We start from the raw sequence: 16402 nt of genomic DNA, 5'->3' as shown, positions 1-16402 counted from the left end.
ATTTAACCCCAGCATTCACATCGTACAATGCTCTATGTAATTTAGTTGACAACTGAGCAACATCTTTTGACAAACAAGTCATCTGTCATCTGGGCACCACAAAAAGAAGGAAGAAAAATCTAAATATCCAGTCTTTCATCTGAGCAGGTCTAACGCACGATGAACAGCAGTGGAGTTGTTGCCTTAAAGCGCCAGAGACCCAGTTTAGATCCTGACTATGGGTGCTGTCTGTATGGAGTTTGCATGTTCTCCCCATGATCACATGGGTTTTCCCCAGGTGCTCCGGTTTTCTCCCACACTTCAAAGACATGCAGGTTTGAAGGTCAACTTGGCTTCAGTAAAACTTGTAAATTGTCCCTAGTGTTCAGGACAGTGCTAGTGTACAGGGTGATCGCTGGTCAGCACAGACTCAGTGGGCTAAACCTAAATGAAGCTCTTGCAGTCGCAAGTGTTTCTAAAAGCAGAAATAAATAGAATATATCCATTTCAGAGTAGTTACATTTCCCAGCTGTTACAATAAATGAACTGAAGGAATGGGCTAACTTTCTGTAGTGATTGGGACATCTAAAACATTCTAGATAGATTAAACATACGCCTTAAAATAATCATTGTTACCTTTGGAGCTCACCAGCACTAATAAATGGCAGGGTGTCAAGAGCAACAATAATTTGCCAATAAAAGGATTCCAAATTAGAGCTTTCTAGGCATCATTATCTTTAAATATAGGCCCCCATATTTTAATTAGTAGTTCAATTAACAAACATTACCAAGACATTAATTTCTTTCCATTAAGCAGAAACACAGCTGGGTTTTGCTTGGTTGAAGTAAAACTTGATGAGTGGCACAATATATAATCACTGCAGACTATGTCCAAGTGTTTAAAAGGCATTCAGTACCAGGTTTGTGTACAGTCATTTTTAATAAAAGTAGCTGGATTTTGAACTGAAGCCGATTCAAGTATCATATGCTTGGTCACTGAATCAGGGATATCAGTTTCCAATTTAATACTGTAGCATGTAATTATTCATTCTAAACTTACAAATACATTTTAAATGTGATTTATTCAGCTAGCAAAAAGATGATTGTCAGGCATAGTTATATTTTAATCTATTTACTAAAACTCTTGTTTGTTTGTTTGTTTGTTCCTGAACTACAGCCAAAATGGTACACGATAGCGCGACAACTTTAGGCCCACCTTACTAACCAGCGCCCCTTTGGTGCGAATGGAAGTTTCATTGAAGTCGGTGTTATATTTTTTAAGTTATTCACATTTTAAAGTTTAAATCTATCTCCTAGGCAAGGAGGGGGGAGGAAGGAGGGAGGCTAAGGGGGGGGTTGAGGGGGATGGAGTGGGGGGGAAGGGAAGGGGGGAGCGGAGGGGGGGGGAGGATAAGGGGGGGTTGAGGGGGATGGAGTGGAGGGGAAGGGGGGGTCGAGGAGGATGGTGTGGGGGGGGGGATGGAGTGGGGGGGATGGAGTGGGGGGCAGGGGGGTGCTGTACCAATGCAGGAGAGGTTTGGGCCAAACGGGTCCACTTGGTCTAGTAGCACCTAACAATGATGTTTCATATATGTCTGCACATCTATGTGATTTTTACACTTATTATTAGAAAATTGTGTAAAACTGGGTGTGGTTCCATCTTAAATGGGAAACTGATATTCATTGTTATATCTGTTAGGCAGATGAACTTTCTTCAAGTGATCCATAAACATCAGTGATCTGGCTTCAGGGACTTGCTTTGAGGGTTTTATCCTTTCCCCATAATGGTTGTTAGTGCTTACCTGCAGTTTGCGAAGCTGCTTTATGGCTTCATCACGGCCCTTGTTTGAAGCTTCAATTTGTCCCTCCAAATCCTTGAAATCCATCTCCAACTTTTTCTTGGCAGTAAAAGCCATTGACCGCTGCTTCCGCTCATCTTCCAGCTCTGCCTCCATTTCACGCACCTGGAACGTGGGAGCAGAAGATTACAAAAGTTACTATTTGGATTGGATAAAATGTCACCACCAAACCCAAATGAGTTTTTTCAACCCACTAAAGGTTTCTCAAAATGGGGAAAAGGCCAGTTAGCCTAAAATGCGGGTCCCTTTTCCATAAACCTCAACTATTCAACACAACTCAGTCACTTTTCTTTGCAGAAGATCAAATTGTGTTGCTGTTTCAAATGCCTTCCTCATAAACATAAACGATACCTAATTTTTCTTCAACCATCCCGATTTTTAGTGGGAGTTCTATATTTTGATTATTCATTATAGTATAGCCTGGACAGCTTTATGGATGTTCATAAACTTGTAAACCAAATCTCCTCTGCCCATTCCTTCCACCATAGCAAAACAATTCAACATCTCCATCCTTTGCCGATAACGTGGCGACATAGTGACGTAGTGGTCGAGTTTATGCCTTACAGCGCCAGAGGCACGGGTTCGATCCAGACTATGGGTACTGTCTGTACATTTTCCCTGTTACCGCGTGGGTTTTCTCCGGGTGCTCTGGTTTCCTCCCACACTCCAAAGATGTATAGGTTTGTTGGTTAATTGGCTTCGGTAAACAGATTGCAAATTGTCCCCAGTGTAGGATAGTGCAAGTGTATGGGGGTGATCACTGGTCGGCGCAGATTTGGTAGGCCGAAGGGCGTGTTTCCCCGCTGTATCTCTAAAGCCTAAGCTTATATTCACAATCAAATTCATTGCCACTTGAAATCAGCACACCCTTATAAACTTGTAAAGCCATACTTGCCTGTTTAATTAGTTGTCTCCTCTTTTCTTCACTCAAGTCATCCTTGCCCAGCAGGTCCCTATCAAATTGAGCTTTCATGGCTTGCAGATTCACTTCCAGACGCAGCTTAGCATCTTCAGTGGCCTGGAGCTCATCCTCCAGCTCTTCCAGCTGAGTCTTCATCTCTTCCACCTGCTGCTCCAAAGCACGTTTACCCTTCTCCAACTCATGTACCTGCAGGCAAATAAATAGAATATAAACTAGAGCCAATCTGTAACACTGGCATCTTTCAAGCATATTGAAAAATCTTTTGCACTGCAGAGAACAATACCTATTGAACGAGCTGCCGGGGGAAGTAGTGGATGCAGGTATTGCCCAGAGTAGAGGAAATCGAGAACCAAAGGACATAGGTTTAAGGTGAGGGGAGAAAGATTTAATCGGAACCAGAAAGGCAACTTTTTTTTTTACACAAGGGGTAACGGGTATATGGAATGAGCTGTCTGCGGAGGTAGTTGAGGCACGTATTATCACAACGTTTAAGAAACATTTGGACAGGTACATGGATAAGATAGGTTTAGAGGGACATGGGCCAAACGCAGGCAGGTGGGTCGGCGTGGGCAAGATGGGCCCACGGTCCTGTTCCCACGCTGTATGTCTATGAATCTAAGACCCGAAAAAAGCTAATTTGTGATCAATATCCCAGCAAAGATTGAAGAAAACTACAATTTTCCAAAAAATTATCTAGCAGAAAATTTAAACACATTTTTGTACAAAATAATCACTATATTCAAAATATTGACAAGAACACTGTAGGTTGGCAAGTGAAGTAGCACAAATTCACATGGAAACGAGCAGTTGGAATTAATTTTTGCACTAAAACAAATGGATCCTGATTGCAGAATCAGAAGGGTTGGTGACTGGCTGGCAATGCACAGTCTTGGGAGGATGATCAAGCTTTGACAAAATGAACAGCCTAAATGAATGACACGTTGATCTGCAGCCACAAAAACAGTAGAGAAGTGAAAAGGACAGTTGCAACCCACAGCAGGGGCGGTCTACTTACACTCTTTCCCACGTCGTCCTTGGAGCTGACAAGGTCTTCCATCTCTGCACGCAACAGCTTACTCATTTTATCCATCTCGACCTTCTGATCCATCGCCTCCTCCAGGGAACGGGTGAGCGACAGTGTCTTGGTCTCCTTCTCGCGTGCCTCAGCCTGTGCACGATCCCGATCCTCAGAGTTCTTTAAGGAGACGTTCTTTTCCTCAGCCAACAGCTGAAATTTAAATAAATGACCTATTTAACACAGGTTTCGCTGAAGCTCTTTCACAGAATAATTGCAGTGCTCAGACTATTCAGATAACACCTTAGTGAATATTCTTGGGTTAACCCAAATATGACACATTTCACATTGCCAGGCAAACAATTTACCAGTTCTCAGCCATTTATACACCGAAGACTGCCAGACACTGTTATGCTGCTTTCAATTTCTATGTTCCATCTTCTTTTCTGACCAATTCATATGGCAAATCCTCCATTCAATGTTATGTTTTTGTTGTATAACACAAAAGGGCACAATGCAAGATCAGATCTGCATGTTTTGGTATGTTATAAATAATGTAAAAAATTGGCTTGGATTTCCAAGGTTGCAAAACCAAAAATATTCCTATTTATTCAATTGAAACTGAACCATTCTATCAACAACCAGAGAGCGATCCTGATCTATTTATTTACCTCACTAGTGACCCTCGGACTATCTTTAATCAAACTTTATTGGACTATCTTGCACTGAACCTTATTTCCTTTATCATGTATCTGTACACTGTGGATGGCTCGATTGTAATCATGTGTGGTCTTTCCACTGACTGGTTAACACGCAACAAAACGTTTTTCACTGTACCTTGCAATAAACTAAACTAATATTGGACTGAATCACTCCCAATGTTTGGAATGATCTTAATATATGAGCTTATTATTTTTGAAATCTCCATTTTCTTTTTCATCACTTTATGTTTGTTTTTACAAAGAGCAAACAGAAGCTGGATGGTTTAAAAATTAATTGATGTGCTTGGAGTCTCTCACTCACCTGATCAAATTTCTTCTGTTTCTTTTCAAGATTGGAAACAATCTGCCTTTGGTGATCCAGGCCCACAATCACATCATCCAGCTCCTGCTGCAAACGGTTCTTGGTCTTTTCCAATTTATCATAGGCTGATGTTTTCTCCTCGTAGCGTTGAGTTAGAAGCTCCACGTCTTTCTGTACCTTCTTCTTGCCCTCCTCTACAATCTCCAGTGACGCACAGCCATCATCCTGCCGCTTCTTTGATTCCGCCAACTGGAAATGCATCATTCAAAAGTCAATGAAAAGTCGCCTTCAATTACATAGTCTGCATCACGGATTGCATTATTTGACACCAATTTAACAATAGTTTAGTGTATTGATAATTATAAACACATTGAATGATAAATGCATGCAGTTACATTGAGTGAGTTCAGAAAACACTTTTTGTGAAAGGGTAAAAATCTTAAATGCAGAATTAGATATAGCTCTTTCTGCCCAAATCCTTGCAGCCCGTTAATAAGCACATGTAAAATTGCCTGCCCCGTGTGCGTGTGCATTCGTGTGCGTGTGGCGTGGCGATTTAGTTAATTGCTTGAACTGAGACTTAAGAGGGTAGATCTTTGACTTTACTTCTATCCATGGAGCGTGATTTTGCCAAACGACAGAATTATCAATTGAGCACAATGTGGTCTTTGCTGGTAAGGCCAGCATTATTGCCCGTCTCTAAACACCCACATGAATGTTGTGGTGAGCCACCTTCTTGAACCACTCCAGCTCTTCTCATGAAGAAACTCCCTCAGTCCTGTTGTGTCAATAATCAGGAAGGAATGGCAATATATCAATATATTTCCAAGACAAGGTGGTGTGCTATTTGGAGGGGACACCAAGATGGGGTGCCAGCCAAGTGTGCTGCTTCTTCCTGGACGGTGTTATCACTGAGGTCTCACACATCAGCATCCTGTGTTACATGTGAACCTCTGTCTCACCTGGAAGAACTGCGGGGGTCTCTAGATAGATGTAACCAAGGAGTTGTGGAGGGACTGAAGATGTAATATTCGTCCCTGTACCTCCTCCCTCAAATTTATCCAGGACCTCCGCAGTCCTTCCAGGTGAGACAAACACTTACATACACCTCTTCTAAGCTCTCTACTGCATTCAGTGCTCCCAACATGGCCTCCTTTACATCGGCAAGACCAAACGCAGACTAGGCACGTTTCGATGATCATTTGCACTCGGTCTGCCATGGCCTGCTGGATCGCCTGGTAGCTAACCATTATAACTCCCCTTCCTATTCTGACCTCTCAGTCTCAGGCCATTGCTAGAGTTGAGGCCACACGCAAACATGAGGAACAACATCTCATATTCTGATGCGTAGCTTACCACCCAACGACGAGAACATTGAATTCTCGAATTTTAGATAAATAATTCACAATGCTTTTTAATCCCCTTGTGCCGCACCTGGATTTGCACTAATTTCTCCCTTTCCAACCCCCCACCCCACCCTTCAACATACATTCCTACCTGCCACATTTCATGCCTCTTCTATCCTTATCTTATACTTTGTCTTGTCTTTGTCCAAACATCTGCCAATGAAACCTCCCTCTCACCTGTATCTGCCTAACACTTGCCAGGCTTTGTCCCGCCCCCTCCTCTCTTCCAGCTTTCTCCCACCATACTACAATCAGTCTGAAGAAGTGTCCAAACTGAAGATTGAAATGAAGGAACCGTACAATGTTCACAATTGCAATGATGATTTGTGGAATTTAAACTTGTAGAAAAGTTGGTATATGGGCAACAACCTTAAGGCAGCCGATACAGCAGGGGAGTTGAGGAGCTGTCATTGTAAGATTTTCATAATAAAAGAGCACCAGGAAATTGTTTTACCTGTGTCTGGAGGACAGATAATTGTTTCTCTAAATTCCTCTTTGCTTCCTCCTCCTCTTCCAATTGTTCATGAATCCGATTATACTCATTTTCAGTGTGTCTCAGTTTGGTACCAAATGATAACTTCTGGCGAGTCTCTTCTTGGAGGAGTTCCTGTACAAGGGTTAAGAAGATAGAAGTACAACATAAGTGATGTGGGACAAAATTAATTTGTGTTCCTGGGTATACTGGTTTCTGAAACACTCCAGTATTCAAACCATAAAATCAAACATCAATTGGGTTTTACGATGTGCCATTACAAACCTGTCGTCTTCTTGCTTTGAGGCAGCAGAAGTTGTGAAGCTGCTTCTGCTGTCTCTGTTTGTTGTCGTTCGCCTGACTGAGGTCAGTTGACGGGGCTCACCACGGGGAGGTCGACAACGTGAGCCTGTAAATCAGGCTATCCGAATACTAGTTTTTTTTTACAATAAATTTTCAGCTTGACTTCGTTTTGCTATTTGAGCCACCATTATACTTTCCCTCTTCAAATGAATCGCATTCCAAATGATTTTCCCCATCCTGCACCACTGTATTTCTGTCAACTTCAAATAGCATTAATCTCTTGCCCCTCACATTCACATCTAACATTTAACTGACTAAACAGGAGGAATTAAACTGTTTAGGTTAGCAAGCTGTTACTCAAAGGGTGCCATGCAGATCAATAGACAATAGGTGCAGGACTAGGCCATTCGGCCCTTCGAGCCAGCACTGCCATTCACCGTCATCATGGCTGATCATCCACAATCAGTGCCCCGTTCCTGCCTTCTCCCCATATCCCTTGACTCCACTATCATTCAGAGCTCTATGTAACTCTTTTTTGAAAGCATCCAGGGAATTGGCCTCCACTGCCTTCTGAGGCAGAGAGTTCCACACCTTCACAACTCTGAGTGAAAACGTTGTTCCTCATCTCCGTTCTAAATGGCCTACCCCATATTCTTAAACCGTTGCCCCTGGTTCGGGACTCCCCCAACATCGGGAACATGTTTCCTGCCTCTAGAGTGTCCAATCCCTTAATAATCTTATGTTTCAATAAGATCCCCTCTCATCCGTCTAAATTCCAGAGTTTCAATTGAACTATGATTTGAGCCTTGTTAAAACTAGATTAAAGATATGGATGATAGGGTGAAGTGCAGCATCCAATTTTGAAGCCTAGTGTTGTACTAAATGGGAAAGTGAGCTGTGAAGATTGTGCAGAGGGACCTAGGCAAGTGAACTGCAAGAACATTGTTAACAATAAAAAATAAAACAAGTCTTGTTGATGAAGAATTATAAAAACATTGGCCAAAGATTCTGAATAGAATATGAAATTTAGAAAATTGACATAAGTGAAAGCAAACAGGATTGCAAACTGAATGCTGATCTTTAATGCTAACACTTCTAATAATTTTAGTGAAACAGATCAGAGGGCAAATCCGGTTCCTTTGATCGCCTGCAATTCGTACTAACTATACCAATCTAAGTAATTTTCTGATATTCCTTAATTCCCTTAATATTCTTCGGATAGAGGAAAGTGAGGGATATAGGGTTAGCACAGAAGAGGTACTGAGTAATAGAATAGCCATAACCTTACTGAGTGGCCAGCTACTGGTTCTATTTAACACATCCTTTAGATATTTTATGACGTATCAGAGGTGCCTTTCCGATAATTAAAAATCAGCTTAGAAACAGTGTAAAAAATCATTCAACAAGATTTTTATTAGCATCTTATTACTTAGAAAATAATTTAAAAATAACTTCAAGTTTCATATTGCTGAAAAGATTGTCAAAAAAAGTAAGTGGCTGGGTTGAGAACGTCACCGAGACTGACATTCATTGTTCATAGGAGCAGAATTAGGCCATTCAGCCTAAGAAGTTTATTCCACCATTCAATCATGGCTGATCTATCTTTCCCTCAACCTCATTCTACTGCTTTCTTCCCATACCCTTTGGCACCCTTACTAATCAAGATTCTGTTCATCTCAGTTTTAAAAATACCCGCTGTCGATTCCTAACCAGCCCTTGAAATGACTGGCTTGATCAGCCTTCTTCGAGGGTGGTTAAATGTCAACCATATTAGTGGATCTGAAGTCACTGACAAGCAACGACCGCAAACCTGGTGTGTGTTCGTGATAATCCAGTTGTTTTTAAATCACTTTGCAAAAAGTGTCTGACAATTACGGGGGATTTGAAAATTGTCAGCATCGCTAAAAAGTACTCCAGTAACAACCATCAAGCAAATACACATCTAAATGACTGCAACAGGGACAAATGAATAATAATAGCCATAATAATAAATAATAGTAGCTACAATGCTAAGCAAACATATGCATTCCAATTGATCATTGATCAAGTAGCTTAAGTAATGGAACCACTAGTTTAAAATTAGATATGTCAAGATTCCTAATTTTGGGAAAAGGGACTTTACAAAACCAGATCCATTCTTTCTTTTGCATACCTGAGTGTCCTGTAGGTGAGATTCCACTGTACTGTAGTCTTTGGTCAGTTTAATGACCTTGCTCTCCGCTTGGTTCATGAGGGTAGTAACGTTGTCCAATTCACCCTACAAAAAAAAACACATTTCAGTTACCAGGCTTGAAGTGCTCCACGGCAGGAAGTGCAAGTTATGAATGGGCAGCATATGCCACCCCACCAAATAAATACTTTTTGCTGACTTCCAGACAAGCAATGTCTTCCAAACTCAAATGTCTTCATTTCTCTAAGTACAAGAGCATCATTGACAACTTGCTGCAATTGAGGCTGAAAGCATCATCCAATTTTGAAACCTAGTGACTATCTTAAAATTTTTGAGAGTCCTTTAAAATTATGGCACTCAGTACTAGTAAACCAAGTTCAATTTACTTAACAAGGATTAACCACAATACTTGAACAATAAACTAGCAACTACTCTGTTACAGCGCCCTGACCACCGAGTTGAATCTGCACACTTGGCTACAATAATTCTATACATCTCAATAATTAAGAGCAACGTCTAGTTTGTGTTTTTACCTGAAGCTTGCCAGCTTTCTCAAAAAGCTCGGTTCGAGATCGATCTCCATCTGTATTTTTAACCTGCATCTCCTGCAAAATGGACTCCAGCTTTTTGCGTTTGTGCTCAGAATCGGCCTTGGTCTGCATCAGACTCTTCATCTCAACACTCAGTTCATTGCGTTCACCCTCCAGGACTTGTTTGGTCTTCTCTAATCCAGATTTGAACTGTGGGAAGAAAAGTAGGTTTGTTAGAACCCAGTCCGTGGCAATACAAAATGAAATCCATTTCCTCCATGATTGCACAAGTGTTAATAGACTCAGTGTTCAAGTGTTCAGCAATGAGATTATCTACAAGTCAATCGAATAGCAAAGGAAATTTAATGCTCTGCATGGCAAACCCTTTATCATTTTACTGTTCATCTATCCGATAGCTCAAAGGAATACTGTGTAGTTGTGGTCGCCATACAAAATGGAAATATAAACCTCTTAATATTTCTCCAGTTCTGCTAAGGATGTTGTCATAACTTGAATTTACATTCACAGGGAAATATGCAAGTCTTGAACTTGGGGGAAAAAAGACAATAGACCATGAGATACCTTTCACAATTATGAATATGTTAAAAATGGTAGATGCGGTGGGAATGCTTCCACTTCAAGTACAAAAGTAGTTGTCATGAAAAAGATAGTCTATAAAGGAGGAATTTTCTTAGCAGTTAGAAAGTGGAATTATTTGTCTGAGAAAGTAGCCCAGGTATTTCAAGAAATATGGGAAAGGGAGAAAAAAAAGATATGCTGACTGACAGGATAAATAGTATGCAAGGAAATTTAATTACTCCAGCACATTCAAGCCATTAAAATAGTCCCAAATATATTGGTGTTTCCTGTTATTAGTGGATATTTAATGTTTGACTACTTACAAGGTAATAAGTGTACAATGCTTGGTAACTGGAAAAGGAGTGGGTACTGTTGGCGGAATATTTTTTAAATCACAGCTCGAATAAAACTCCGTGCCACATGCAAAAATACGTATTTCCCCACAAAACACCGTCAAATTTTGATTCAAGACGGTGTCAGCATGGAGGTAACGGAAGCAATGTGCAGTTGTATTTGTTTTCGTAAATCGTTCTATCACTGCATGTGCATTAGCTTCACTCGATGCCAACAGAAACCAACGTACCCGCTTTGTCTGCTCGAGTTGCTCAGACAGATCCTCCACTATCTGGGAGTGTTTCAGTCTAATTTCTTGGATTTGCACTTCATGGGTTTTCCCTTCATCTTCCAGAACTCTCTTCATCTGGCTCACCTCGTGCTCACGCTTTGCTCTTTAGAGATTTTAAAAGAGTGAGGGCAGAACAGAAGGTTAACATTCTAACTCACAGAAGTAGTCACAAACTAATATTTATCTAGATGATGGTACTAATTAAATTTAGTGTATTTTCAGTACTCAAAACATCAAAAAGGTTACTATTTATAACGATTTTTAGCCTGGATGTCTATTACGTCAGAAGATCATTAAGCCTAACTGTTGAACTTTGGCACATCACCAAGGCTGACAATTTAGTGTAATGCCACGGAAGAACCACATTGTTGGTGGTGCCACCTTTCAAATAACAGGCTCAGACCACCTGTCGAACAAAACAAAAAAGATCCCTAGGTACCATTCGAAGGGAAGGCGAGCTCACCAGATATTTTGATCAGTGTTTTGCCCTCAACTGACTTGAGATAAATTAATGTATATGATGGAAAATTAGTTGCTGGGTTCTTCACCTATTACACTAATTTCATTCAAAATGGTCAGCTGGGAAAGACAAATATCCTAAGGATTCAAAAAGCAATGCAAAAATGCTAGTTCTCTTTCTTTTAATTAATTTTAATGACAGTCAACAGAATTAAGCAGTCCAAAAAAATCCAAGTTATAAGCTTTGCATTGCCTGTTTACAATCCGTAGCGCCGAAAAAATAGCACCTGACAGCTATCTTCCTGAAATCATTGCTCGCTAAGTTTGATGTGGAATACCCAAGGATATTAATGCAATTGTCACCAACCATGCAGTGTTCATTACTCTTCCTTTCCCCCCCCCCCCCAATTTTTTTTTTATCATTACAACGATCTGAAACACAACCGGACAATAGGGACAGAGGCACCATTGGACCTCTACGTTGTATCATGCAGTAAATGGTCTATCCTTTATCCTTGAATTGAATCTTTTATCTCTGCGCTGTGGAATCCTTGATTTTATTCATGTATAGTCTTTTACTTGACTGGATAGCACGCAAACAAAAAGCTTTTCACTGTGCTGCGGTACATGTGACATTAATAAACTAAACTAAAATTTCCAGAGGGAATCCAAGTAACAATATCAGCAGATGCTACAAGTTCAATGTGCATGATCTGATCTGCAACAAGCCAAGCAAATATAGTCATTTCCTTTCCAGAATTACCTGAGTTCCTGCTGGGCAGCTGTGGAATCAAGGGTATCTTCCAGTTCTGTTTTCAAAGCTTCCAGCTCCTCACCCAGGTCTCTCTTCTGTTTATCAGCCTTGATCCTGGATGTCTTCTCAGATTCAAGATCCTCTTGCAGCTCACCAATATGAGATTCCAGCTCACGGATTTTCTTTATGGCTACATTCTTGTATGAAGCTTCCTCTTCCATTCTATAGGACACAAAGAACCAGTTCAAAATAAGGAGGTTTGGGGGCAGGGGAGGAGAATCACTTTAGTTGCTTGTTGGGCTGATTGGCACCAATGACAAATTATTTTGCCTTGGCTCAATAATTATCCAGGAAGGAGAGTTGAAACAAAAAATAATTATCAGATCGAGAACCAGAGGACAGTTTTAAGGTGAAGGAGGAAAGATTTAATAGGAATCCAAACAGTAACATTTTCACACAAAGGGTGGTGGGGGTATGAAACGAGCTGCCAGAGGAGTTAGTTGGAGCAGGGACAATTGCAGCGTTTAAGAAACAATTGGGCAGGTACATGGATAGGACAGGTTTTGAGGGATATGTGCCAAATGCAGGCAGGTGGGACTAATGTAGATAGGACATGTTGGTCAGTGTGGGCAGGTTAGGCCGAAGGGGCACACTGTATGTCTATGATGCTATCTTAAATCTAAAACAGTGTCTCCAGTGGATAAAAGGCCAATGCAAGATAGTAAAGGAATAAAGGTTAATTTCTGTTACATGCTTACTACAATTTTTACCTGGCCAGTGCAGCTTGAAGTTCCTCCTCTTTCTTGGCCAACTGTGCTTTTAGCTCTGCAATCTGTTGTTGGAGCTCAGCAATTTGGTCATGTAAATCAGATGAATCTCCCTCCAATTTACGACGGTTCTTCTCCAGTTCCTGCCTCTGTTTCTCCTCCCTCCTCAGTCGGTCTGTCAGGAAACAAGTAGTACTGTAATGCAGAAAAGTTGATATGCCCAGAAAACCCGCTGGAGCCCGAAATCATGTTCGGGATAGAAAAGGTAAGAAAATAACTGCAGATGCTGGTACAAATCGAAGGTATTTATTTCACAAAATGCTGGAGTAACTCAGCAGGTCAGGCAGCATCTCAGGAGAGAAGGAATGGGTGACATTTCAGGTCGAGACCCTTCTTCAGACTGATGTCAGGGAGGGCGGGACAAAGGAAGGATATAGGTGGAGACCGGAAGATAGAGGGAGAACTGGGAAGGGGAGGGGAAGAGAGAGACGGAGGAACTATCTAAAGTTGGAGAAGTCAATGTTCATACCGCTGGGCTGCAAGCTGCCCAAGCAAAATATGAGGGGCTGTTCCTCCAATTTCCGGTGGGCCTCACTATGGCACTGGAGGAGGCCCATGACAGAAAGGTCAGACTGGGAGCGGGAGGGAGAGTTGAAGTGCTCAGCCACCGGGAGATCAGGTTGGTTAAGGCAGACTGAGCGAAGGTGTTGAGCAAAACGATCACCGAGCCTGCGTTTGGTTTCGCCGATGTAAAGAAGTTGACATCTAGAGCAGCAGATACAATAGATGAGATTGGAGGAAGTGCAGGTGAACCTCTGTCTCACCTGGAAAGACTGTTTGGGTCCTTGGTGGAGTTGAGGGGGGAGGTAAAGGGACAGGTGTTGCATCTCCTGCGGTTGCAGGGGAAAGTGCCCGGGGATGGGGTGGTTTGGGTAGGAAGGGACGAATGGACCAGGGAATTACGGAGGGAACGGTCTCTGCGGAACGCAGAAAGGGGAGGGGATGGGAAGATGTGGCCAGTAGTGGGGTCCCGTTGTAGGTGACGGGATAGAAAAGGTCATTGGATACAAGCAATTTAAATGTTTTTCCAATGGACCAAAGAACCACCGGAAGGAAAAAAAACAATAATCTCGTCAACAATAGTTTTTTAAAAAATCTTCAACCTTTCCCTTTCAAAAAATGGAGAACATTTTTTATAGACGGTTCTATTTTCAGAATGCAAATATACACGTTTCTCCATATTGAAGAAACAACTGAAATTACTGCAACTATGGGACTTCAACGCTCAGATTTTATGCTTATAAGCTCGAAATTGGTTACAAAACCAGGCAGTTAACTCCAGTCCAGGATAATTTGGTTAACTGTATCCTACCTTAGTCTGGTTCCAAAACAAACATCTGCCAGCACAGAACCAAATTTGTCACTGCTCCTATTCTTTGGCTTTTATGGCCAAGTATATATTCATTAACAATAATCAAAATGCTGCCTCGACCCAAAATGTGGACAATTCCTCCCCCGAACTGCATTACAAGATGCTGCTAGACCTGCTCATTTCCTTGAGCATTGTTTTTTGCTTCAAACTCTAGCATTTGCAGTCTCTTAGAGTCTGAGTCATACATCACAGAAAGAGAGCCTTTGACCCAGCTTTCCCATGTTGACCGAGATGCCGCATATACACTAGTCCTACCGCCCATATTTAGCTCTTGTGCCTCTAAACCTTTAATATCCATGTACTTGTCCAAATGCCTTTTACATGTTGACCAAACTGAACATTCTTTAAGAAGCATCTCAGAAATAAAATTGTAGTTGTGACTTAATGTTCAAGCACTGAAATCAATTTATGGGCACTCATGGGAACGACGATCTGTAATTCATGCTTCACTATAGTTAGAAACTGCATGAGTAGAGGAACCCTGGATATAACTTTCAAATTGGTAAGCCAAGTTGAGAGAGGCGATGGTAAAGTTTACGAAATTCATTAACATGAGAATACAAAAGCAGGGGTTTAGCAGGATTAGTCCATCCAATTTTGGTCACCTTACTCTAGGATGGATATTAGGGTGAGTCAAGTATGTTAAAAAAAATATTTATGGGAGCAACTCTAGGGTTGAAGAATTTGAACTGTGAACAAGGAAGATTGTTCTCCATCCAGCGAAGATTGAGAGGAGATTTTGCATTTTGTGTACAATTTTGTCGTTTGGGTGCAAAAATATTCTTCCCGTCAACCGATAGCTCAAGGATTGGGGAATAAAGGAAAAAATTAAAGGGGTGGGCGTAAGAAACCTGATTTTTTTTTAAAATGCAGACAGTAGTGTTGGTGTGGAATGTACTGCTCCATGGTATTGGAAATAATGAATCAGGATTTCAAAAAAGAAAAGCATTTGAGTAAAATAAAATATTTTGCAGGGTTTTAGGAAATAAAACAGGGACAGGCGACCAAATAGATCGGTCAACAAACCAGCATGAACCTACTGCCCCCTGTTCCTTATCATGGCAATTTGTTTGATTCAAGGGAAGTGTGCATATTCTAGATTGGGGAAGGACACATTTCAATCTCACAGTGGAGGTTTAAGAATTTGTATTCCATTCTTTAAAAAACCCAGTTAAGGAGATTAAGACCATTAGATTGTCATAAAACACATTAATGTTTTATTGAGAAGAAACTTTAGTCCTTATTTAGTATGGTGTAAAAGTGATTTGATAGACCTTCCAAAATGGTAAAGCAAATCATTATAGTCACAAACATTTAAATCAAGTTCACCTTCAAGATCTGAAATCATTGTTTCATGTTTCGCCTTGAGTTTGGCCAGGCTTTTTGACTTCTCTTCTTCTTCAGCAAGATTCGTAGTGAACTCTCCTATCCTCTCTTCCATAAGTTTCTTTTCCTGCATTTTGTCATATGATACAAACACAGTGAGATAAAGAAATGTATTACTCTAGTGTGTGAAAGATTTCTTTTAAAATTAAGCTATTCTGTATGACAAAATAAAACGGTGTACAGGGCTATGTTAACCTTTGATAGTTTAGTGTTCTGATCATCCATCACCAAGATACCATCATCCATTTTCTTCAGCTTTGCTTCAGCAGTCACTTTTTCCAGTTGGAGTTTTTGTCTAGCTGCTTCTTCCTCTTCCAGTTGTTCCTCCAGCTCCTAGAAGTGCCATAGAATCAACATGATCATTACTGTCTCATTCTTTAACTGTACAAATTATCGTTCCCCTATCCTGAACTTGTGGATATTCAAGTAGTTCATCCACACATGATCAAAGACAATAAAACTAATTGCTGGACAAGTTGGATGACCATACAACCCATTCAGTGGTTTATCCTTTCAAAAGTATCAATGCAAAAATATCCGAATAGCTTTCACATCCAGGAAAACAAAGGCACAATTTCTACTTCCCAAATGCTTTGTGGGAATATGTGACCCTTGAATTTTGATGTTTAAAATGTGAACATTTCAACTAACAGTTTCTATTAACTTTTAAGCAGGGTACGAAGTGATAAAGCTACCAGAATATTCAGAACAGGGCTATCCT

At 40.9% G+C, this 16402-nt stretch overlaps 1 protein-coding gene across 2 annotated transcripts in view; it reads right to left on the bottom strand.

Moving 5' to 3' along the window:
* myh9b (myosin, heavy chain 9b, non-muscle) overlaps nt 1-16402 on the bottom strand; it is a 127030-nt gene that overhangs the window by 24117 nt on the left and 86511 nt on the right. For both annotated transcript variants that reach the window (XM_078430425.1, XM_078430426.1), the window contains 12 exons: nt 15877-16014; nt 15625-15748; nt 12867-13038; nt 12106-12318; nt 10842-10986; nt 9683-9889; nt 9132-9236; nt 6659-6811; nt 4799-5047; nt 3776-3988; nt 2734-2946; nt 1782-1943 (listed from right to left, as the gene is read on the bottom strand). In XM_078430425.1, the coding sequence (XP_078286551.1) occupies nt 1782-1943; nt 2734-2946; nt 3776-3988; nt 4799-5047; nt 6659-6811; nt 9132-9236; nt 9683-9889; nt 10842-10986; nt 12106-12318; nt 12867-13038; nt 15625-15748; nt 15877-16014 (2094 nt within the window). The remainder of the gene's footprint in view (nt 1-1781; nt 1944-2733; nt 2947-3775; nt 3989-4798; nt 5048-6658; nt 6812-9131; nt 9237-9682; nt 9890-10841; nt 10987-12105; nt 12319-12866; nt 13039-15624; nt 15749-15876; nt 16015-16402) is intronic.

This window comes from Rhinoraja longicauda, chromosome 40 (assembly GCF_053455715.1).
Source record: "Rhinoraja longicauda isolate Sanriku21f chromosome 40, sRhiLon1.1, whole genome shotgun sequence".
In the NCBI taxonomy this organism is placed as follows: domain Eukaryota; kingdom Metazoa; phylum Chordata; class Chondrichthyes; order Rajiformes; family Arhynchobatidae; genus Rhinoraja; species Rhinoraja longicauda.
This window is presented reverse-complemented; position numbering and strand designations above follow the sequence as displayed.